The 26,699-nt window shown below is 33.3% G+C and overlaps 3 protein-coding genes across 7 annotated transcripts in view; all 3 read right to left on the bottom strand.

Annotated features, from left to right (window-relative positions):
- Nucleotides 1–2,039, bottom strand: part of LOC108750205 (scavenger receptor class B member 1) — a 39,740-nt gene extending 37,701 nt beyond the window's left edge. Inside the window, exon 1 of the mRNA XM_018489523.1 lies at nt 828–2,039. Within this exon, the coding sequence (XP_018345025.1) occupies nt 828–885 (58 nt within the window). The 5' untranslated portion in view covers nt 886–2,039. The remainder of the gene's footprint in view (nt 1–827) is intronic.
- An 11,316-nt stretch (nt 2,040–13,355) lies between these two features.
- LOC108749035 (NADH-ubiquinone oxidoreductase 49 kDa subunit) lies at nt 13,356–16,149 on the bottom strand. The gene is made up of 4 exons (XM_018487528.1): nt 16,007–16,149; nt 15,451–15,884; nt 14,520–14,991; nt 13,356–14,000 (listed from the first exon to the last, which is right to left on the bottom strand). The coding sequence occupies exons 1-4, from the start codon at nt 16,105–16,107 to the stop codon at nt 13,595–13,597; spliced, it is 1,413 nt and encodes a 470-aa protein (XP_018343030.1). The 5' UTR covers nt 16,108–16,149; the 3' UTR covers nt 13,356–13,594.
- A 2,315-nt stretch (nt 16,150–18,464) lies between these two features.
- LOC108750386 (ankyrin repeat and protein kinase domain-containing protein 1-like) overlaps nt 18,465–26,699 on the bottom strand; it is an 8,671-nt gene continuing 436 nt past the window's right edge. The window contains exons 1-7 of one of the 5 annotated variants that reach the window (XM_018489802.1): nt 24,749–25,229; nt 24,290–24,342; nt 23,364–23,707; nt 22,591–22,831; nt 21,298–21,541; nt 19,565–20,191; nt 18,465–19,369 (exon numbers count right to left, since the gene is read on the bottom strand). In XM_018489802.1, the coding sequence (XP_018345304.1) occupies nt 19,638–20,191; nt 21,298–21,541; nt 22,591–22,831; nt 23,364–23,707; nt 24,290–24,342; nt 24,749–24,809 (1,497 nt within the window). In that variant the 5' untranslated portion in view covers nt 24,810–25,229 and the 3' untranslated portion in view covers nt 18,465–19,369; nt 19,565–19,637. Of the gene's footprint in view, nt 19,370–19,564; nt 20,192–21,297; nt 21,542–22,590; nt 22,832–23,363; nt 23,708–24,289; nt 24,343–24,748; nt 25,230–26,699 lie in introns of those variants that run through there. The other 4 variants (XM_018489809.1, XM_018489815.1, XM_018489830.1 and 1 more) reach the window with 4 other exon arrangements.

Genomic DNA, 26,699 nt, shown 5'->3' with positions numbered 1-26,699 from the left:
ATAATGTAAAGATTTAACGTAAACACTTAATTATCAGTAATTAATATAATTACTAATTTTATTCAAAACTTTGAAACACAAAAATAATAAATTAAAAATAGATACTCTACGAAAGACATTCTTTACAGAAAGGATTCGTTTAAGTTAAGTGTACACCGAGAGAAAAAAAAATGCAACTAATTTATGAATTATAATTTAATTATAATTTATAACCATTTTTCGGAACTATACTATATATTTATAATTGTTTTAACTATGTAAATATAGTCAATTATACTATTAATAATAGTCACGCACTGCTTGAGAATCTTTAGTTTTTTCTTAATATATTTTTCAGTTATTATTACATAAGTAATAAATTAATTTTTTTTAAATGATTATATTGATTATAAATGCGGCATTTACTGAATATGTTTATTTTTTTTTATCATTTACATTCTAATTGATATTTTACTGTATTAATATTTAAAATCTATCATAATTCATAGATTTTTTTCATGTTTGAGAGAATTATACATAAATGATAATTATCGTAATATCATAATCGTAGTAACCATAAAAATGGAGCTCCTTACTATAATCTGGAGACACTGATAATATCTCGGCGCTAAGCTACGCGCAGCGACCATTTATTTTTACCATGCAAATAGTCATAAATATCAAACACCATCTCTCAGTGTATACAGATGTGATAGAATACGTTTACATTAGCCAAAAGTTTCTTTAAATTTCAAACCAAAGCGAACGATATTTGTATCTTTGAAATTTTCCACACTAAAACGATCGATTCATGTCACGATCGAACGGATTAAATATTTTGTACGTACACCATCGTCTGAGGAAACCGCCCTGCAGTTTGGCGCAGATCCCACGATGCACCCTCATTCTGAGTGGCGTTCACCGAGCGTTCACCCCGAGATCACAGCACAAGAGGCGCGAAGCGCAAACGCGTAGTTGTTTTCTTTCTGCCCCCTCTCTCTCTCTCTCTCTCTCTCTCCAGTGTTCCACAGCGTCTGGATACGCCTTTGAGACGGCACGCTGCGTCATGCACGAGTAACAACCGACTTGTCAAAGTGGATTCTTTCGAGACCTCATTCAACGACTCGCGACGTACGGTCCACCTCGTCCTCGCGGCACGCGGCGTTTTCTCGCGGCGACCTCGAAGCGCTGGCTTGCGCGCGCGCGGCTTGACTACCAACTGGAGAAAGTCGGTCCTTCTCTCGTCGGTGCGCTAAGTGTGCCGGTCGGATCGTCGGCCGTTATTATGTACCGGAGATGCTGGTACGATCCGGGTATTAAAAAAAAAATAGCGCGCTTTTACTTCTCTCTTTTTTACTCGCGCCGATCGTTCGTCGTTGTTTTTGCTCGTCGCCCGAGGAAACGTTCCTCGTGAGTCAGGACATATCCCATGGATCCTTCACGTTCACGGCCGATTGATCTCTCACGGTGGTATCGAGCAAGATCGCGCGATTCCTGCTCCTAACTTCTCGTCGATGATTCTCGTGGCTGATTTGAGCGCGAGACGAGTTGGAGTGCACGCGGCGACTACTGCTGCCTCCTCGATCGCTGATGGTCGCGACAGTGATCGTGGGAACGATCAGCGATAATGATGTACCTCGGCGAGGAAGAGGCATGCGATCTAGGAAGAAGGTGGGACGTGGAGATGCAGATAGGAAAAGAAGAGAGAAGGCGAAGAGAGGAGAGATCAACGAGAGGATCGGATGAGAGAGATCGAGAGGAAAATAGAACGGAGAAGAAAGTGAGAGAAGGGAAGAAGGAAGGAGAGGAATGAAATTGATGCAAAATCGAGCGGAACCGAGGAATGTGTGTTCCTCGAGGATGAGGCGTGTGAGCGTGTGTGGTGGACGATCTGGCGCGAGTATGGACGATCTGGCGAACGTGATGCGATCGATGTGAGATCGGCCGAGACACTGCGGGATTGCCGATCCACGGCGCGACACTCAGGTGAACGATTTATTTCTGCCCCCACTTGACGCTCCACTTTGCCCCCTTCGGTGCGCCCGTTCAGTGTCTACTACTACTACTGTTCCAACTGCTGCTGCACCGCCGTTGCTCCACCATTCTTCGCGGCCCCCCTTACGGTGCTTCTACTGCATGACTGTTGCACAGGAACGTTTTACCTCGCTCGCGGACCCTCTATTGCTTTTGTTCCTTTTATGAATGGAATTCGTTTTTTAATTTCTCTCATCTTTATCTTTCCCCGTTTGAAATATCGGTTCTAAGTGTGCTCGAAATGGCATTAAAAAAAGCAGTCGAAACTAATAGAAATTTTTGGAATAAATGAAATTTCCTTATCAAAATTAATGCAAGACTATAAATTACATGAAAATGTTACTATACGCAATAATTACTTGGTTGAAATAGTTTCAAGAGTTCATATATCCGCGAATCTATCATAAAGTTCATCACAAGCACATTAAATTTATTCAAAACAAATTCTAAATCCTAATGAATTTAATACTTCAACTCAAGATCATCAAATTAAATTAAATTCGATTTACTTATTATATAAAATCGCTTCTTCGATTAATTTTGTAATATTCTTCAAAAATAATTAATTTCTTGTTTTAAATACATAACAATGATCATTTTTTTTAATTTGTAACACAATTATATTTTAAGAGTATTATCAAAGAAATATTCTTTTTTAAAGATAACCGTTACTTAAAAGGAAGAAAGTAAATTGAGTAATCACGGTTTTTAGCAATAAAATTTTTCTGTGTATTGTCAAGTATACAGTTTACGATGGTTCATAATAAATTTTTGTGATAAAATAATTAAACAATTAATCAGTATGTAACTTATTTGATTTTAACTCATAAAGTTCAAAAATAGATAAAAATCTGAATATATCTTCTGAGCGAATTAACATTAAATACTTCGGAATATTCAAGTTTCTACAACTTTCGAACACCATAATACTCTTTTGAAGATAACATGTCTTCTTTCCTGTATGTTTTCATTCAGTCGTCGCAGGCCCCGGTATATTTGTGCGCTCTTGCGCCTCCATCATCACGATTTATATCGCCTCCTCTCGCTTTCTCCATCACGCCTTACCCTACGATAAATCCTCCTTTTCGATTCCCACCTCCCCATGTAGAACCCCCCCACATGTGTGGAATCGCGAATCCTTTCCTTCCGTGCTTCCCCGTTACTCGGCGATCTACCTCCCCGATGCGACTAGTTTGGCAAGCAATAATAGCAATTCGGGGGCTGCGTAGGTGAAGCACAACGATTGCCTTCCTGAACGTTACAATACATGCTTTATAAACTTTCAGATGGTTCGTCGATGCAACGAGTATATTTGTCATTCTAGAACTTGACACAAAAATGTCGTGAACTTTTCAATGTACACGAAATTCCACTTGAAAGTTGATTTCTTTTAACGACACCATAGACGTATTATTTCATAAACTCTTTTATTACAAATTTTAAAAGCAAGAGTCTCTCTCTTTTAAGTTTTATATTAATGAGTTCTAAATTATAAATTTTTAAAAGATTTATATAAAAATATTTTAGAAGATAATGCAAATCTTCCTTATGAGTACAAAAACTATTATTAAAAATATTTACATGTTATTATAAGATTTATACCAGATAAAAAATTGTTCATGCATGAATAAACATACATAAACATGCATAAATATTCATATAAACATGTATAATTATATATAAAATATGTCCATACTTGTTAATACGTCCTTCTTCGTTTCGTAAAATTACTTTTTAGTATATTAGAAATAATAATAGTAATGCAGAAACATAAAAAATTATTAAAGGGATAATTTTCGCATTATTTGTTTTAGAAAAAAAACAAGTTTAGAAAAATATAAAAAAAGTTATACATAATTATGCATAATTTTATATGTAATTATACATAAATAATTTTTTTACATTTTTTTCAAATTTGATTTTTTCTAATACAAAAATAGTGCGAAAATTACCTTTATAATTATTTTTAATGTTTTCACATTACTATTATTATTTCTATTACACCAAAAAATAATTTTATACATATGGACATATTTCATATATAATTATATATTTTTATGAATATTTATGCGTGTTTATGTTTATACATATTTATATATATTCATGCATGAAAAATTTTTTATCGGGTAGCGATGTGTTCCATGTGCCACAGAGTTTTGCTGCCATCAACTGGTATTACCGCTATTTCACTCATGCATTAAAATCTCTTCCTCTCTTTCTTTCGGCATACGGAATTTATCATTAATTTGCTATTATGACGCGGTTTAACATACAAAATTTTGCGAAGATCGATGAACGCTACAGAAAGGCTGTTATGGGATACCGCAGAATCTCGCAGAGAAAGAGGTCTACCAAAAATAACCCGGTTTCAATTTCCGCTACTGCGTTCATGATCGACAATCGCCAGCTGAGAACATCGTAATGGTAGGCGATCGAGGACGTAAATCTAGGTTAACGCTAGGAAACCTACGAGTTTTTGTGAGAGGCTTCTCCTTCCGACGTTCGTTGTACATTATCTCGCCTCTCAAATTTCTTTAATTTGACTGGTCAGCGGCGATGACTATTTAAATTTAAAAAAAATGATGATGACATTCAAATACAAAAGAGGCCAAAAAAAAAAGGAAAAAACGAAAATAAAATAAAAATAAAAAACCGTTTACGCGCCCATAAAATTTCGTACGTGTTTTTTTTTAGATCTTCAACAGACATGCGTATTTGCAAGTAGAGGATTACATTTTTCTATGAATACGCGGAACTTTTTGCTCGAGTGCTGTCGAGTGTATCTCGTGTGCGGAAAAGTCCACATTGCAATTTCTTAGAAGTACACTCCACCGGTTCTCTGTTCTCTATGATTTTACGCGTAGCATTTGGCTCGTGAATGCATGATTAGATATTAAATCCACGTTCTAGAAGATTACTACCTGGAAAAGATTTAATAGCTAGAAGTTCAAATGGCACTCGGACCAAGTGATCCAGATATTTAACGTCAGAATTAAGAACTGAAATGTCAATTTTTAAGAGTGGAGTATCCTGCGTCAAAAGATTCTATAGTGTCAAACTGCTCAACTTGCAAAAGATTAAATTTAAAAATTAATACATATATATAAGTTAGACATCGATCTAACTACTCAATTACCAAAGTAATAAATAGTATTCTACATATGAATCGTTAATTATTCACTGTTAAGTATTAAAAAAGCAATGACAATATAAACTCTTAAGTTAAATAATGTTTTATTATTTTTAATTTTCATGCGTATCAAAATGTAAATGAATTTATTTCTAATTCAGTTTTAAAGTAAACAACGTTCACATTAATTTATGCACTTACTAAATAATAAATAAATTTAAACTTTAAATACGAAACGCCTTATAGTTCCGAGTGTTAAGATGTTGAACTAACATTCATTTTAAATTAAATTAATTATTCAGAAATAAATTGAGAGCCGATAAATTACTTAAATAAATTTAAGTTAAATTTAATATATTTTCTTAGATTAAATTGTTCAATTTTTTGTTTTAATTAAATTAACGACATATTATATGACAAATAAGAGCAGTGGCGATCTATAAATGATTAGAAACTACCCCAACAGCACAAAACTTACAGCAACATTACTGCAACATTGTTGCAACGTGTAATATTGCAGCAATATTGCAACTTTTGTGCTGTTGGGGTATTCAAATTGGATATAATTTGATAATATAAATTTAACAGTGTTTTTTTACAAAAACTAACAATATCATTTAATATACTCGTATTCCATGTAAAGTGAAGCTTTGAAGAAGCCTTGCAACTATCAAATATCAACAAATGGACTCTATTGATTCGCAAAGTCAATATTTCAATCCTATTTGAGTGTACGTCAAGCAGATCGCTAATAAAGAGCTTCTTATCGCTCGAAACACTTCAGTCGTAATTACAGAATTATGTGATCTTATTTCAAGTTTGGACGAGCCTTGACTCTTTAATTAGAGGATAGTTAATTTTAGTACTATGCAAACAATAGCTTCCGCGGCACTGACAAATCCATCTAACAGGTTGCTATTATTCGCGTTTGTGCAAAACTGAGAGTAATCCGACATAATTGCTATATTTTCCTTCGGCCTGACATTTTCTGCATACCATCTGACGCGTTACGTAACACCGTGGACACTTCGAATCGTTGCTACTTATTAAAAAAAAAAAGTATAAAAAGAAGGAAAAATAAGAATCTTACATAAAACTAATGTTTTTATGAACATGCTGTTTTTTATGAACATATTACTTTAAACCTCTTTTTGTTTAACGTGTTTTTGCTAAATAATGATTATTAAGTACAATATGTCTATTAATAATAACTATTTACTTCGTAATCGTACAAAATACTCCAATGTTTTTAAACGCTATTCTTTTTATGATTATTTCTACAATTATAGGGTAACTCCGGTATGTACGCCGTACCTTTCAAAAACTTAATTTATTAATTATCATTTATTATGTTTAAAGTAAACGAATTATATCAGTAAAAACTTTGTACTATTATGAAATATATTATTTCTACTATTATGAAAAAAATATTAGAAATATGAAATATTTATATTCCATATTAAAAAACTTTTTTAAATCCTTGCATTTTTGCCGTATATCCCATAGAGATGAGATATATGACTACTCAGAAATAGGGGAAGCGGGTATGTACGGCTCATGAAAAATTTATAAATAATGCATATAAATAAGACGTAAAATGACACGATAACTTATAAAATGCGTTTATAAAATTTTATTAAAGAATAAGAATAAATATGTATATGAAGTAATAAGTAATAATTACGATATTCCCACATGTATTACAAGTGTTATGACATGAGGTACATATTTCATGTAATGCGTTTATTGCATTTAGTGCACTGAATTCAATCTGCGCACCTTGTATGCTTTGGGCATAAATCCTGCCCGCTAAAAATGCCGTATATTCCAAATAGATGGGATATACAGAACAACAAACTAAACAAAGAATACAAGAATAAAATACTTATATTTGTTATACAACATGCTTTACTATTTCTCTACACTCATGTATCACGAAATAATCATTAAGTCTTTTGCACGTCCTATAGTAATTATTTTATATAAATTATAATTTATGATGGTGTTACTCAATAATGACAAATCGATTCAACTCATAATAATTTCATTAATATTACCAGTAAGAAACTGAAATCTTAACACTATATTAATATAACATAAAGGCATGTAACAAAGAGAGAGTAATTGTGGGAAAATTATCCCCACTCCTTCTATTTTTTCTGACTTGTGCGGCATAAATCCCAGCGCGGCGTATTTGCTGGAGTTACCCTATAAAAAATATATAACGAATGCAAAAATATATATATAGAAAGTTATATAATAACTAGCACACACACAGCTCTTTTTCAGCCAGATCTTTTATCTTTTCTTTTTTCATTGTTTCACTTTTAAGTGCGCACTGCATTGTAATATATATCATTATTATTATTATATTGTCACATTTTATCTATTTTTTTCTTTGTGACCATCGTTAGTATAAAATACTTTGTAACTTTTAATGATCTATCGATTTCTATAGATATTTAAAAGATTTTTTTATTTATCTATTTATTATTTGATTTTGAAGAAAACTCTGTAAGTTGGAAAAAAATATTTCTTTAATATTTTATAATAAAGTTTACTCTTTGACCAACATCCATTAATTGCTCGTTTGGTCTTCTTTTTCTATTGTATCATATTATGTTTAAAAAAAAACAGGTTTTATTATGTCTAAACACACGTGGCATCAAGTAATCGCAGTAATAACTTAGAACGCGTCCGTGAACTGTGTCGAGTGTCTTGGGAACTATATGCACAGTAAATAAGAAAAATACACGTCTGCCGGATATCAGGTCTGAAAGGGTTAATACCCCACCGCCGCGCGCCGCAAACGTTGGCGAACGCTATAATCGGCCGTGCTGTAATTTGCGGGGCGAAACGGCGTAACTAAGTAAGTTAACGACGATCTTTCGCAATGCTCAGCCTCATCTTTCGAGTTCTTCAAGTCATATCATTATTTTAAAGACATCACGGCGAAATACCAAGATGGAATAATTAATTGCCGTTTAATTATGCGAAATCCCGATCGGCAATTCCATTATATTGTGTCATTAATAAATAGACAGGTGCGTTCTGTAATCGTGAAGCTATCTATGACGCATTTAAAAAGTTTTTTCTTTTATACATTGATCGTGTAACACAAAAGCGCGAGGATAATTGAATTGATCGAGTATTACAATGCAATTTGGAGGAGGTGCCTAGCTGTATGGAAATCACACATTACAATGATATTATTGCGATGAAATATTATTAGCGTAAAAAATAGGAAAAATATCTTTCCTACAAAATATGTATAATAAAAAATAACAAGCGTCAATCTACTGTTAGTTAATTTTAATTTCCCTCCGTATAATCTGGGTATTTTTTGAGGCACGAGCGAAATTTCACTTTCAAACTTCTTCAAAAGAAAGAAAAAAATTCTCTCTCCTAAAATATCTTGTTATAAAACTATTCAGTAATATAAAGACGTTGAAAAGTATTTTGAATTTTTCCTTTTTTTTTTTGAAAGTCTAATAAAGTAGAATAATAAAAAGTAGATTGCAAACGAAGAGTTAAATCTAATTTAATCACGAGAACAGTTGTTAAAAAATGTTAAAAATTACAAACTCACGACAACTAGCGGTTTGTTGCAACACTTGCCGCAAAGAAAACCCCGGCTGGAAATTCAATGTGACCTGCAAGGACGTTCAATGTCGGTTCCGCGACATATATAAGGTGCGACATATATAAGATGCGTTTCTATAACAAAGCTAATTCTTAAGACAGCTCCATCGATCACCGCAGAAATTAAAATCAATTAGAATTGTATCGCAATAGTAATATCGCATATACAGAGTATTCTAAAATAACGGAATCATCTCTAGTAAGCAGATCAAATGTAACTTTCTTTCGACACGCGAATCGATTCTTAAAACATTATATTAAAAATTTACTGTTTTGCAAAAACTTAAAGCGCATCTTGCTAACGGAAAGAAGGATATCAATATATAATTGCCCGTTTCTGAACCATGAGTAACTAGGCTGCATCTGATCAGCGAAAGCGATTTCTCATTCGCACGTTTTTATTTTTAATTTTTTTTTAACAGTCCAGAACGCTTTCTCCTATCATGAAATTTAAGAATAATAAATTAAATATAATAATTAGATGGTAATTAAAAAAAAAGATTTGTAAGCTAGAAAAACGTTCTGGATTAAGTATAGGCATGCAAGAGATACTGACTTACTTCTTCCATTGATATAAAGTTGGTTTAATGACATTTTTGTTGTTTGCACAATCGCCTCTTCGCATTACTCGACGTATGTAATGTACGTAGGTCGCTATCGACTAGCTTTCATCGGTGACGTAAGTTCCGGCATTTACTCGTTTTCAGGAAAGAAAGACTCTCACCTTTTCAAGTGTAAATTGTTTCGAAACAACTTGAATGAATGCAATGATCCACGAGACATCTCAAGATTTGTGAATTATCAGATTCTTCCAGAAATCATAGCTAAAATAAAATGAATAAAATGATTAACGTCATTTTCAATTTTAATTGCATCTTGTTCCTCCTTCATTCTTAATTTCTATACCATTCAAACATGTGCATTTTGCTTATACAATTTTCCTCATAAATCTATCTTTGATTATTGCGCGATCGGATATAATAAATGATATTAACTTATGTCGTTTCATTCAAATTAATGAAAGTGAAAAAGAGACATTTAAATGAAGTTGAGTGAAAAACACATTCGATAATTAACGGAGGCTTTTGCAACAAGCGTAATAAAGAGTATCTCGATATACCTAGTTCTCAGAGGAATATTCTGGAAAGTGATGCGTGGGTATAAAGAGACGGTAAAAAGATCTCAAGAAAACTACCGAGCGTGCAGTGCTGCAGCAAAAGTAACAATGTTCCCTGTAAAGCGAGCATAAACTTATGAAAATAAATTCTAGGTCGCGTAAGATTTATATCTAATGTCTGTTAGTACACTAAAACTAACCAAACAACTTCTTATTATAGAACAATATTTTTTTTTACCACAGATAATAAATCAATAACACATTGCGTGTTAAAAGACATAGATATAAATATTAGCATTCAAATTTTTGATTGGCAAAGATAAAAATGGGATGACTCATCCCAAATTATGGAAACATTGCACAATAATGATGTTATAAATTAAAATTACAAATTTTATGCAAGATTTGATCATATTAATGTTTTCTTTTCGAGACCGATAGTTTACAATATCTTATCAGAAGCTATTTGAAGAAACACTTAAATAAGAATTCATTCGTTCAATCAACAAGATAAATAATAATCGTATACATACACTATTAAATGCTCCAGATGCTTAACATTATTCATAATTATTGTATCATAATTTATGACATTGTAAATAAATAATCATGAACACGACGTCTTTTAACCCTACATAATCAGTAAAAAATACTGCAAAATAGACATTTAAAGGCAATTAAAGAGGATGGAAATTCCTACAAACCGATAAATAGTATAATCATTATGAGAAAAAAATAAATTAGCATGCGAAGGCGCAGAACTTTTTACCTTGTTTTAGTTAATTATACGCGATAAGTATAATATCCATACATTATATATGGTAACATTCAGCCATTTCCGATAATACTGCTCTTGAGACAAACGTTCATTAACAAAAATATTATTTTAGTGCTAATCGATATTATTTATTATATACCACATTTTTATTAATATATTATATACACATTTCCTTTAATTGCCTTCATAAGAAACTCTCGCAAATAAAACCGAAGTCTTCTCTTGCCCGCTTTGTCGAAATATTATTATTTGTACTAATTATGTATATTTATATTAGTAGAACACATCAAAAGTGTCCTTTTACAAATGGTTTTGAATATTTAATTTCGTAATTGGAAAGAAACACTCTATCTTGTGTGATACTAAAATAAAATATATAAATGTTTTTTTTTACGTATTTGTGTTCCTAGTTAAATATTTTTTTAATTTATGTTTTAGAAAATCAAATTTAACATTATATACTCCAAAATAAAATAACACTTTAAATAATTTTTTAAATTTAATTACCACTAAATATCAAGAAGATGAAAAAGTGAAATGTAACAAAACAGTATAACATACAGTATAACAATTAAAATTGATTCTTGCGTCTTAATTTTTTAAATAAAAAAAACATTTATTTATATTATACACTACTGGAGAGTAGCCTAATGATTTATAGACTAATTCTTCATAAATTTTTTCTAACTCACTGTGTTTTCGTAAAAGAAGTTTTTTGAGCTTCGGATTCGAAAATCATAATATCGTCTCGCTGGCGCATGCAAACACGAATTTCAGTTTTCACCGGCGAAAGGAATAGAGAAAGCCGACGCTTTGACTTCTTGTCGTGCTTGACAGGAGGAGGACACGGTAATTAGATGAACTACGATTTCCTCCGACCGACATCTATCGCAAGTGTCGTTCCATCATCTCGACGAGTCGTCAGATTAACGACAAAAAAAAAAAAGAAAAGACAGATTGCCATAAATATTTCTTCATCACTTCGCTATCGATTTCACGGCTACAAAATAGTTTTTATTTCTTACGCAGATGTCTGAAGTGCAAATCCCAACTGTTCAGAAATTTCTGAGAAATATATTATGGCATAGCAGGCCTCTCTTTTCGATTTTCTTGGCTATGGAAACTTATTCGTATGTAAGCACGATATGGATTAATGAAATAGAACGGCTTGATGGAGGTCGACCGGTATCTTGTATGTGCTGTCGGTTCCCTTCCACAAGAACAGATCAGCAAATGTAAATCAATGCGTGGTCATTCTTTGACGTACTTCTGGAGCTGCTAATCCTGTTCTGAAAGATAAAAAAAAAATTAATTATACTGCGATTAATTTTGAAAGGATAAAAATGAACTTGACATTCCATCGATATTGAATTCATCAATGATCGCTATTTCTCAAGAATATTTTCTTACTGTAGATAACATATATATGAAACAGAAAAAATATTTAAGTTTTAAAATATTTTTTAGATGTTATATGCGAGTTTATTATATATTGGGTTGACGAGAAAGTAATTGCGTTTTTTTTTAGCTCAAAGTTGTATATACAATATCTTCGTCAATAATGAATGAAATTCAAATTTAAAAAAAGGGTTTTAAAGCTTGAAATCTCTACTTTTAAAAGCTTATCACATTTTTTAAGTGTATATGAGTTTGGTAATTTTTACGTACCAAAAACTACGAGCTGAAAAAGACGAAAAATTTTCTTCTCACTTTGTGGATTTGTAACGTGTCCAAAACGAATTTGAGAAAATTTTCGATTACCTATCGAAAGCTTGATACTTTCCCTACAAAATCGTTTTTTTTTTAAATATTCCTATGATTTTTGGTTACTGAGTTATCGCGGATTAAATAAAAGAATTATTTTGACTTTAATTGCTCATAACTCCATTAAAAATTGTCGTATCGTAATTTAAAAAAGAGATTTTTAAAGCTGAAACTTTACTTTATCAAGATATATTTATATTGGGTTGGTAAGAAAATAATTGCGGTTTTTACTGATAGATGTCTTTTAAAAAAACGCAATTACTTTCTCGTCAACCCAATATATTTAAAAATATATATATTATTTAGAAAAAAAAATGTATTTTTTAAATTATTTTTTGTCTAATATAACATCAGAAAAGATTGAAATTATTCAAATAATAATTGAAAGGTTTTTTCTCATTTCCAGTTTCTTATTTCGGAGTTAATGCGATTTGGAATTTGGAATTTAGGTCAGCCACTCATTTCTTTATTGCGCTTCGATCGACTCCGCCTTAATAGTTGGTATCCAGATGTAAGTGTTCAGAGATAATTAATGCTGTTTCATTGAAAGAAGAGATTTACGAAACGACATCCATCCCCTTCTCCGTTTTTGTGCGTAATGAAGGTCTTGTAATTCTCTCTCGTTGTTCATTATATTGCATTTTGCATTATGGTTTGCGTGCGGAAGAAATGCATCGTGTACTGATATAACGTCACACAGTAAGTTGTTATAATGTTTTAATTAAAAGAAAATAACTTAGAATAAAAGAAACTCAGTTCTGTGTGTTCTTATCTGTGCGTGAATTCACATAATCTTTAGAAATTAAGTAGCTGACGTTTTAAGGTGTAACATTAGCATTTTGTATATTCAGAATTCGCGAGTACATCTCACACACACACACACATACATACATTCGACATAAATAATTATATTCATAACATGTCCTTTTATTACATGCAACGAGATATATACAATATTCATTTATACTCATCGCATGGTCACATTATATGCGCGATATTACACGAATGGACGCATATAACATGCAAATATATCGACTTCTTAAATACCTATATATAATATATGTAAATCCCTATTGTATATGCAAAGGTTTTTACATAATTTATTTTAATTTATATTTCTATGCTATACAAATTATCCATTGTTAGGAAATTATCTATCAATCTCGCCGAATACGACGTCCAGCGTGCCAATAATGGCGACTATGTCGGCGAGGAAGTGCTTGGGTCCGATGTGCTGTAGACACGCTAAATGAGCGAAGCCTGGCGCTTTGATCTTGCACCGATATGGTTTGCTGCTGCCATCGCTAACGAGGTAAACGCCGAACTCGCCCTTCGGTGCCTCGATGGCGGTGTACGTCGCTCCCGGTGGCACTTGGAAACCTTGAGTGAACAACTTGAAATGATGGATAAGTGCTTCCATGCTGTTCTTCATCTCCTCCCGCCGCGGTGGCACAATCTTGGCATCATCGCATCGTACTTCTCCCTCTGGCATCTGATTCAAGCATTGATGGATAATACGCAACGACTGTCGCATCTCTTCGACACGGCATAGGTATCTGAAAATAAGAGGTATCGCACCAAATGTTATAAATAATATTTAAGAGTTATATATTGTATAATGCCATTTTTCATTCATTTAGATTTTTAGATAACTCTTTTGTATATTATTACTGTGATATAGAATGATACATTAAAATATCTATATTCAGTTAGAATATTCAAATTTTTTTCTTTTGATTTCTAATTTTAATCACTTGTTTAAAGCTTGTTATTTTTTTTTTCTAATTCTTAGGAAACTATTCTATAATTTTTAACGACTGTAATGATATCGTTAAATTGTCATTGCTAGTAGGTTTTGTATATAATAAAAAAATTGCGCAACGACAATGTAACAATATCGCTATAGTCGTTAAGAATTATAGAATAAGCCTTTTAAAATTAAAAAAAGATGAAAAATAAATCAAATTGAATTAAAGTTAATCTACATTGGTAGAAACAGATATTAGTAATCTTGTTACTCCTACATTTTTAATACTATTTTTTAACTATATAATTCAATTCTCGTCTAGATCTACCTGTCATAGCAATCGCCGTTTGTGCCAATCGGAACGTCGAAATCCACTAAATGGTAAGCGTCGTAAGGTGCAACTTTCCTCAGATCCCATTTTATTCCAGAGCCTCGTAACATCACACCGCTAAAGCCCCAATTTAGCGCGTCTTCTGCAGTCACAGTACCAATATTGATTGTGCGCTGCCGCCAGATTCTATTGTCTGTCAATAGATCTTCTACCTCGTCCAATCGTGCAGAGTACTTGGAGGCCCAATCGTATATGTCATCCATGAGACCCAACGGTAGATCCAAGAAGACACCGCCGGGCCTTATATAAGCTGCATGCATACGGGCGCCACTCACACGCTCATAAAATTCCATCATCTTCTCTCGCTCCTCGAATAGCCAGAAGAAGGGCGTAAGAGCGCCGATATCCAATGCGTGCGTTCCAACACCCATAATGTGATTCAGAATCCTCGTAATCTCTGCAAAAAGAACTGCAAGCAGAGAATTCTATCAGACTTGGAGAATCTTGAATCACAGGTTATTAATTATAGTGATGGCAATTATATTATCTGCCGGTTGAATTTTAAATTATAAAGTCATATTAATATTAAGAATGTTCTTAGGATTGAAACATTTGTTAAAAGTAGCTTATTTTATTTTTAATAATTTAGCATTAAAGACTTTGCTCGACTCTTAGCTTTACATCTTATTGTTTTAATTTTAAAATTATTTAAGCCTTTTTACTATTTAAATCTTTTATAAAAGAGTATATTTATTCCAACATATTCCATAAATATTTTCTGTAGATAATTAGTTTACACTTAAAAAAAAAAAATTTAAAGTAAAATAGATGTGTTTGATACACTTGGTGAAAGCAAGAAACAGTTCTAAACAGAACAAAAACAGATTTCATATTATTGCGACAGAACAAGATCACGCATTGCTTTTACCTCGAATATACTTTGCGCGCAGAGGCACATCTATATTCAGCAGTTTCTCAATCGCCAAGGAGAAGCACTGCTCGTTGCACATCATAGAGACATAATCCAAGCGATCGAAATAAGGTAATGCCTGCATGTAGGTCTTATATTCGATCAATTTCTCTGTGCCGCGATGCAGGAGACCAATATGTGGATCGGCGCTGATCACGATTTCACCTTCTAACTCCAGGATCAACCGGAGGACACCGTGAGCAGCTGGATGTTGCGGGCCAAAGTTAATCTTCATATTTTGTATAGTTTGTTCCGCCATGGGAGGACGAGATAGAATAGACTCATGCCGCGGCGGTGTCCAATCAATCTTCTCCGTGCTGTACATAACAGGTACGTCAAACTGCTTGAGGTATTCCGCGTCCGGATTCCATTGATGACCATTACGATGTTGGCTGCAAAACATGCATTCTCAATAGAGTCCATCACGTCGTATGGCGAACAGGTTATATCGTTATATAACGCGCATATGCAATTAATAACAGAGCTACGTTTAAGCGCAATTAATTTGACTTACACATTGGTGATTGCTGGTGCATTATTCGGCGCCAGCAACCTGCCAGTGCCGAAAAATCCTGCGTTTTTACGCAAAATCGAACCCAACACTCTGACTGCCATGATGTTCACATTGCTTACATCTCACATCACGTCAATGCGATCAATGCGACAGCGGCGGCTCAGTCGGTATAAGATTTGATTTTGTCAATCACTCTTTGTCCTCTTTATGATCAAAAAGAATCCAACTATCTTATTATATAATTTTCCTTAACTACAATTAATTTCCCAAACAAAACAGCAGGTTACAATAATGTCAAGACAAATCATGACTGATCGAAAGTGACTTTTAATAATCACTTTGAAGTTAATTCCATTGTATCATTTTGATGTCATGATGATAATATAAATCTGTTTTAATTTTTATTATTGAATATAATGTATTTCTTGTATTTAAAATGAAATAAATATATGTTTGAAATTTAATGAACAGCGCATATACAAATATTTTTTAATTCTATTTTATATATATATATATATATATATATGATCCATTTAATTAAATGATATCTTAATATCTCTCTAAGATCAGATTTATAAGACGATTTTAAATACAAAAATTGAAGTTATAAAGGTTTGCCCGTACCCAAGGAACACACAAAAGTCAACAAAAAATCAACGTCAATTATAAAACAATCAAATTTTGTAACAATAAGAATCATCATTTTGACTTTCTCTCGACTTATTGGTGTGTTCCTTGGGTAAACCTTCGGCATTTTATCACGTAATAATAACGTGATTCTTGTACCTCAAATATAAAAATGGATTATAAAGAATTAAATGGGATTTCTTAGGTGTAATCAAATCAATTATTTTTAAAATATTTAGCTTTCAATATTTCGCATCACGATACTATTTTTCAAAAGCAACATACAAGATAATATAAAATTTATATAAACAAATTATAATTCAGACGTACAATATTTGTACCCGGTAAAACATTTTTCATGCATGAATATATATAAATATGTATAAACATACATAACACGCACAAATATTCATAAACATGTATAATTATATATGAAATATGTATATTTCTTCAAACTAGATTTTTTTCTAAAATAAATAGTTGCGAAAATTACCTTTTTAATTATTTTTAATGTTTTCACATTATTATTATTATTTCTATTATACTAAAAAATAATTTTACAAAAGAAAAAAAGATGTATGAACACGTATGGACATATTTCATATTTAATTATACATGTTTGTGAATATTTATACATATTCATGCATAAAACATTTTTTACTAGGTATAATTATATAAATTTATACATTTGTATTTGTATATCCATATATTAATAATTTATATATTTTATTTGCTATAAATAGAAGAGCAATGATCTTTCTCTCTATTCGCACATCTCGTTTTAAGCATTCACTTCCCCGAATCTGAATCATTTAAGTTTCGAGTGCGCGGATCTTGACCTTTGACTACTACTTCTATTTGCGCTTAAACTTGAAATTCCGTGTCGCGAATAGGTGCTCGTTCGCAAAACGAGAAATCGCGGAGACAGTCGTTTCTCGTGGATATTTCAAACCGAGCTTGGAGGAGCGCCATGGAATTTCCGTACTTTCCGAGGATTCAGTGGTGTAGAGTACGTCAGTTAACGAATTACTTTAGAATTAGCTTATAGGATACAATTTTAAGCACGCCTATATTCTCTTACTCGTGAAGACGACTGCTATCGCAGTTATAAACTCTCTTTTAACTTTATCATAGTAATTACTAATCGAAGGAAATTTGCATGAATAATGTCGAAGATTGCGATCAATTGAGAAATGTCTTTATGTCTTTTAGAAATCGCCAAACAGGCAAAAACACAAAAGACAGTAAGTAATTACGAAAATTGCCCCGACCTTCTTCGAAACGATCAACATACTAATTTGTAAACAAAGCATTATATTAGTATTGATATTGAGCTCAATTTTACTTTTTCAGTTTAACGTTTCTTTTCGATCCATCTTATTCCTTTATTAAATAATTTTTATTTTTGACTTTCATGGGCTTTATTTAACGTAATAATTTTTATTTTTATTTGATTTTACTATTTGTTAAATTAATTTTATCACACAAATTTATCTTAAATATCTTATATGTTAACATTATTATTATTTTAAAAGCTGAGGAAGTGTTGAGAGACTTTTATTCGCTTACTCGAATCATCCGCACTCATTAAACCCGTACTTGCGCAGATGTACAGGAACCTCGAATTTCTTCACGGGCAAAGCGACTGCCAAAAGTTTGACGTAAGTCACGGTATTGAGGCTGCTATTTCGAGGGTAGCGATGGTGTACGGATCATTGTTGCACCCACAAACATTCTGCACGTCGCGGGGTCATATAATCGCACAACTCTTGCAAGCATGCAGCCCTCATCAGACACAGGTGGATTAGCATTCCAATTTGATCCCTCTTTATTTCTCTTTATTAAACATTGAACGTACATATCATCATATATGCAAAGATACAAAAAGATCAATCATTTCGCGACCGTTGAAAGAAATCCTCTTCAGCTATGCGGGGCGACGAGTATAACTTCGCTGTATATAACTTCGACAGGTAACTCTACGTAATATTTCCACTTGACTATGCGAGAATGTTCGAGAATGTTAGCGAAAAGAGCATACTGAAAGAAAAGTCTGGCAATAGCTACCAAATGTACTTTGTTTAGCAGTACTAATGCAATATTTAGAAAATATATTGCTAAACATAATAATAGTAATCAATCGTTCAGGAATAATTAGAAAGGTAAAGTAAACGTTTAGATATATTTGGTTCTAATTATATTAATTGAACACATTTGACTGAAATTACTTCACCAAAGCTTTAGTAATTATTATCTAGGACCGATTATTACTAGACTTTTTCAGTGCAGAATCTCGGCCATTCACGTTTCAGCAATGGAAATAACGCGTCTTGCATCACTTCTATCGCGAATAGTCTTCCCAACATAGAAAGTAGAGAAAAAGACATACATACAAGACGGTATACATTTGGTGACTAGAATCATAACGAGTACAGGCAAAATATATATGTATAATGTCTAAGCTTATATCACTTTTTATGCGTCGTACAAAAGAAGAATACTAATTACAAGTAGAAACAAGAGGTCATTGCCTCGACAACCTCGTTATTGTACTCGTTGAACTGACGTAAACTCACATAATATCGTACTTTGTGCAAATACTTTATCTTCCGCGTCTCCAGCAAACTCTTTAAAAAATAGACTTCGACTTCGATACTATCGATTCCGATGTAGCTTCTAGCGAGATAATACTCATCTTTTTTATCTCAAATCTATAATTTTGACGAGGTTGAAGCTCTGAAAAAGAAAACAGCACTGGTCAGCATTAAATTAAAATTTTACGATACTTTCTTCATGTAGCTTTAAATAATAAAAAAAATTTTTATTTATTAAGACTAAAATTTTTTTATATAATATTGATCGTCTAAAGGCTGCTTAAAATTATTTTCGAGCACCAAGCCCGGGCATGGAATATAAGAACCTTGCAATTACCGAAAATCCAAGGAAGTACTCCGGACATATAATATCATCTCTCCCAACAAACGTCTCGAACTTTAACTCTCGGCTAGTAGTAGTCATAGAGGAGGTAACGATGCAATGACTGCGGTAGCTGCAATTTCCTGACAATCTTTGGTAGCTTGGTACCGCAAAGTTTGCGGACTATTAATCTCGCTTGATGGGTCAACGGCAGCGGAGTTTTAGCCGCCTCCATCACCAGGGCCTTCTGTGCGTCCGTCAAACTGCTGGACCGTCGTATCATGCAAGGATCAAAACTCTCCGCCGCTTCCAATAGTGCGCGTAGCAACCGCGGCTTATCGGCCGTATTCTGCAAGGAATTGAGGATACCGTGTGGATCGCGAAACTGCGTCTTGATCACTACTCGGGCACCGTATTTCAGCAGCAACGCCACTATCTCCACCGACGGGTTCTCGTTAGAAGCGACGTACTCGGCGAGCACTGGCCTCAACGCTGGTCCATCGTCGCTGCGTATCACCAGGTTGGGATCGGCGCCGCGTTCCAGCAACATACACAGGATCTCTAACCGGTTCGGGATGTTATCTGCACATGCCACGTGTAATGGGGAACCAATAATCGGCGAAGTGGCGTTCACGTCCGCGCCTGGAAAATCGCAAACAAAAAAATGTATTCTTTTTTTTATCTAGATCTTCGTTCGATTAAACAATATTAATTCAATGAAACAATATTGAACAAAGAATTTCTTAAGATCGTAAATATGAATACGCAACATAGAGAATAAAAGCTGGATTAAATTATTATCACTACTCTTATAGAAGAAATCTAATACTTAATCTTTTAGTATATACGATGATTTTTTCTTCATTACATATTTTATTCGTATTCCGGGTTTAATTTTCATCATTTTTACAAGTACACAAAAATTATTAAATGAATCTTACAATACTTTAATTAACATCTTTAAAAAGTGAAATACACTGAGAAAAAAATGCTTGATTCAATTAAAGTCTATATTACGACTGTCACTAACATAAGTAATTGATTCATGTATATTTTTATTGACATAAAGGTATAAATTATTATTTCAATAATCAAGCCTTTATGTCAATAAAAATATATATGAATTAATTATTTATATTAGTGACAGCCCGTAATATAGACTTTAATTGAATCAACAGCATTTTTTTCTCAGTGTAGAGTATTATAAATTGTATATAATCGTTATCACTAATCTCTTGGTGCTACTAGTATTGTATGTATATATTACTTCAAATAAAAAAAAACGTTCAGGACACGAAAATGTGATCTAATATGTAATACTTTGAAATACTAATTAAAAATATTGAAACAATTTAACATTAAAAATAAGTAATTAATTACTGTCTTTCAGTAAACCTTTTGGTTAAATTGACTAATGTTAAATTGGTCAGTATTTAGATTTCTGTAAGGACGTTGAAATATTTAGATAAAATTTATATAATTATGAATAAATTCAGATATAATTTCCAAGTGCAATGCTAGATCAAACTTATGAAAATAAAAGCGGTAGTCCGTAGACATTATTAAATCAACATTGTCAAGAACAGTTTTTGCCCGATACGACCGCAAGGTCTATCTGATCAATCACAAGGAAAAAAAAGTCGTACGACGCGGATAGATTTAATACCGGACGCGCGTGAATTGGCCTTCGGATGCCGTGCAATTTCGGCCGTATGCCAGCGTTATCGGCTCGAGATACCGCGACTCACCTGCTTCGAGCAGCATTTCGACGATCGACGGGTCACCCTTGAGTATGGCCAAATCCAGGGCCGTCGGTTTCTGATAGTCCGGCCCGAGATCCAACCGGGCGCCTTGCTTAAGCAACAGATTGATCACCGCCGGATCGCCGCCGAGAATCGCATAATGCAACACCGTCCGGTAATCGTGCCTAGCGTCCGCCGTCGCGTTCACGTCCGCGCCGTAACTCAGCAGCAGAAGCACCGAAGAAATGCCCTGCGACATTCACGGTTGACAAAATCAGCTCTCCGTGAGTTTGCGAAAATGCAAACGTAACATGTAATTATAGTTACTGTATGTTGAACATAGGCATGAATTTGAAGAAATTTAGAACGCATTGTTTCGAAGAGAGAGTAAAGTAACCAATAATGGCATAGTATTTAATATGACCTACTTGTTGTTTGTAGGTAAGTTTTAAATGTAATTTTTAACTTAATTTAGTTTACTTTTAAACTTTAATTTATTATTACTCGAGCAATAATATAAAAATTAGTTTTGAATAAAAATCGAGTATTATTGAGCTTTAAATATAATGTACATGTCTACGAAATTACTAATAAATTATAAAATTAATACTTTCTTATCAATTCCTTACTCTTTAATTACTTTTCCTATTTCGAACATGATCACTATTTTTCAATGTTGAATTTACAATTAGCAAAACTCGTAACGCTTTATTATATACCTATAAGTCATATAGAGTACACCCATGTAGTAAATGAGAATTGATTAAAATGAATTGAAATTTTACTTATCCAAATGCGTTTTAAATAGCAAAAACTTTTTCGAATTTAATTGGATTTAATCCAAATTTAATGGAATTTAATTGGATTCAATTAGATTCAATCGGATGAAATTGAATTGGAAAACTACATTTCCTATTCGAAATTTTAAATTGAGCAGTATTCAAGATTGTGTGTGCACAGAAAAAAACTGATATTATTTTTACATTGAAAGGCATAGAAATGTGCTTCGTGCAATTTCTATAAATGAATAAAAATATATTCCAGATTAAACGCAAGATTCATTTTAACATTTGCGAATGCGTATTTCTGAAAATTTGAATCCATTTCAATCAATTCTCAACTATAGGACAGTTATCTTGTTAAAAAGCGCCCTTAGAGAAGATTTGAGAAAAAAGAAAATAAAACGTCTTTAGATAGTGACCTTTTCCTTTCTCTTTAAATTACTTTTAAGTGACTTTGAACTGATTTCAGAAACACGACCTCGAGTTACAAGTCTTCTATCTATCGCCGACTGTTTACCTGCGGTAGTCTGGCAGCCTTCATGAGGGGCGTCAACCCGGCACGATCCCGCGTGTTCGGATGAGCACCGAAAGCCAACAACAATTCCATACACTCCATATCCAAGGGCGACACCAGATTGATCTCGGAGCCGAAAAAATATCTCTTGTTTGGATTAGCGCCGGCCTCGAGCAAGATCTTCGCAACCTCAACGTGGCGGTTTCGCAGAGCCAGACGCAATGGCTCGTCGCACAACATGGTCCTAAATGCATAATCGCGAAAATACAGCATATTGACAAAGTAACGCATAGCTAATAAAGATTAATATTGCTCGGTGATTCAAGACACACACACACACACACACACCAAGTTAAGAGAAAATCAAAATAATTTTATTTTGACGTGAAAATTAAAACGATGATTTTTTGTTACAAAATTTAACTGTTTATCGACGTTAGGAATGAAAATAAAGATATTTTGATTTTTTATAGATTTTATGTGTTCTTTGGAGAGTTTTATCGCAGTAAAATTTTCGTAAATATATTATACAAAATAATATAATGTGATTAAAAATTAATTGTTAAATGGCGTACTTTTTATTTTGCACTATTCTCCAACTATTTATTTATGCCATTTGAAATCTTGTATAAAATTATATAAAATCACCAGAGATAATTTTAGATAAAATTAAAATTTTAGACCATTTTACGCCATATTTATCTTTCACAAGCATTTTAAAAGGTTTCGACGGTCACCAGTAATCAAATCAGTGGCAGTCAACGTAAAAGTCGCACCTGGGAAAAAGTTCCCCCGTATCCTGTCGGTGGTCCACCTTGGCGCCATACTTAAGCAGCAGCTTCACCAGATCCAGGTAGCCGTGCTCGGCGGCGAGATGCAAGGCCGAGTAGCCGCACTCGTCGGTTGCATTGATGTCGGCACCGCGCACCAGCAACAGCTGAGCGGCCTCGGTGTACCGCTGCCACACGGCATAGTGCAGGGGCCTGAGGCCCTGGGTCACTGGCTCATTCGGTTTAGCACCGCATGCGAGGAGGATGCGGATCTCATCGAGCGGCTGTAGCCGTATTATCGAGTCGGCCAGCTCCCGTTGCAACGGGTTGGCGATGCACTCGGTCGGCATCTACATGGCGTAACACGAAAAGATACAGAGATAGAGAAGCGTGCTGAGAGAAAGAAAGACAGGGTGATAGAAGGATTGCGTAACGCGTGCACATCATATCGCACATTGGCAGAAATCACCGAGGATTTATAGCGAGACAGTTTATCGAGATAGTCTATCGACACATATAACGTTGTTAACGTTGAAGAAATTTCATCGTCGAATTTCTTATTTTTAATCTAAAATTGAGTTCCTCGCGGAAAGAAATTAAAAAATCTTTCGCTAGGCTGCAAAGACGACTGAAGTTTAATACGAATCATTAATCTCTTTTAATGTCATTTTGACTGCATTATCGTAACTTATTCTGCCCAAGGAACACACTAAGAAAAAGTCAAAATGACTTTATTTTGACGTCATGAAAGTCAAAATGATGATTTTTTTTTTACAAAATTTGTCTGTTTATTGATGTTAAGAATCGAAATAAAGTCATCTTGAATTTTTATTGATTTCTGTGTGTTCTTTGAAGACAATGAGGACAAATGACAATACACGTGCACGACATGTACTATATATTACATGTATCTAATGCACTTTGATACGCACTTTATTATCGAGTCTGATTTGCCTTACACGACGAGCACGGAAATCCGACAAATCTGCAATACAAGAAGATAGAGAGATTAATAAAACTCGACTCATCGTAATCCACAAGGTTAGAAAAATATTTAAACGTCGTAATTCTTGTTTCAATAATTAATTAACGAGAAAAAAATAATAAACCGTGTCAATTATTAATTAATACAATAACAGTGGACGGAATTTATTTTTTAAACGAGATTCCACGTATAAAAAATATATTCCTTTTCTATCGTGTTCCTAATTTTACAATCTTTTCTATCGCAAATCGTAAAACTTATATAACAAAAATATAAAATCGCAAGTATTAAATAGGAAAAAAATAAAAGTGTTGGTGAATAAATTATAATAAATTATTATAAATTATTATAAATTTTACAGAATAAATCATACTACAAAATGTATGTTATATAAATTTTATATTACGACAGGAAAGCATCTTCGGGGATACAGTACAAAAAAGACCTCGATTCCAGGTTCCGGACATCGCTGATAACGCAATATCACCGTGAAACGCAGCCACGCGAAGATTTTTCTCCGACAGTCGAACCCGCAACGATCTTCGCGAGACACGATTTGGCTAACGATAGATGAGTAATGCAATCTCCGTTCTCGCTGCGGGGAACTTCGCTGACGCGCGTCACGAGCACTAGAAACTCTGCCAAGAGGACGGCGCAATTTTGGCGATGATGCCGGAAGTCCCGTGGCGTCGTCAATTGAAAATCACGCAGTCTGCGCCTCCGCAAACACCTGGCGCGCTGCACTTCACAGCCACTTCAGCCACTTGTCCCTTTGTTACCCGAACAATCGTGATATTCAGGTAACGATGACCTGAGCGATTTTTTCGAACTCGAGAAAAGAAATGTGCAATTTCACGGTTTACCCTGTCAAGAACCTTTTCAACACCTTTTCAGAAAAGCGCAAACTCACTTTCGACAACTTTAAAATTGATTCCTCTCAATGAAGTAGTTTAAATTTATAGTTGAAAATTTTCTTTTCCTGAGTTTGTATTTTAATTAGATTCTAACAACGAGAAGGATATCCTTGTCTAGTTATATAAAATTTTATGTAAAAAAATTAGTTATAATTATTAATTCAAATAAGTTAAATCTAAAAAAAAATAATGCGCAAACTGAAGTTATTATGATAACGAAATCTCTTGTAAATTCACGTAAGACATGACGGATTCTAACATCACAAGAAGGATGTCATTAGGCTAGATCTTAATTAAGATCGTCTGCGCGCAACCGAGCTTTAGATCACTATTACATTAAATCCTTCAATTTGTGATCATTAAATCCTATCATAAAATTATATTTAAAATTAAAATTCTAATTATTAATTTGAACAAGTTAATTGTAAAAAAATAATACAAAAAAGCTGATGTTATTATGATAAAACTATTATGACAAAACCTATAAATTCATGTAAGGCATGATTCTTCACTCTTGGATCGTTAAAATTGGCAAAAGTAATAATCATGTATCGCACGACGTATTCTTAGTTTTCTCGTAAGAGCAAGATTGATCCGACGAGCACGGTAACGACGCAAAAGAGTCGATATTCACTGCCAATTTTCGCCGCGTACATCCGACTATCGTAAACATTTAGTCCGAATTGATGCAAGATCTTGACAGTACCGCGCAATTAGGTGTTATACTTCAAGTGGAAGTAACATGCTCCGTATATTACGGTTTGGCACCTGTCGAACCCGATCGAGATTTTCGTTGTAAAATCGCAAATTGCCGAGCAGGAAAAGTATAAAGTATTAAATATATCGATTCCTAATAGCAATGCAATATATTATAAAATAATTGTTTGCTCGATTAGAGTAATCTTATCAAGTTATTATATTAGTGCAATCATTTTAATAATTCTATACAGTGTAACTTTTTAAAACATTAAATATTACGTATATATGATAAAACTTGTTAGTAGATAAGCTATTAATTAAAAAATTTTAGTCGCCATCCCAATTATATATATTTCACTCCGTCCTCTTGATCCGATTTAGTAGACAATGTCATATTTTTTTATCCATAGATTGACTTTCAGAGAAAAGAAATTTAAACAGTAGAAAGATCAAAAGAATTAATTGTGAAACTTATATTTTAAATTTTTTAGAATAGATAATTTCCGAGAAGACACAACTGTTCGAAAAATTAGTCGTAATATTCACATAACATTGAAATTTCTTAGCAATTTATCTTTTGATCTTGCATCAATCGAAACTTTTACCGTACCAAGGAAAAATCCTATTCGATTTGTCATTTTGACGTCCCTAAAGAAATATAAAATCAAGAAAAAATCAAACTGACTTATTTTGATTCTTAACGTCGGCAAACAGTCAAATTTTGTAAAAAAAATCATTTCGACT

This window comes from Trachymyrmex septentrionalis, unplaced genomic scaffold (genome assembly GCF_001594115.1).
Source record: "Trachymyrmex septentrionalis isolate Tsep2-gDNA-1 unplaced genomic scaffold, Tsep1.0 scaffold11, whole genome shotgun sequence".
Lineage (NCBI taxonomy): Eukaryota > Metazoa > Arthropoda > Insecta > Hymenoptera > Formicidae > Trachymyrmex > Trachymyrmex septentrionalis.
This window is presented reverse-complemented; position numbering and strand designations above follow the sequence as displayed.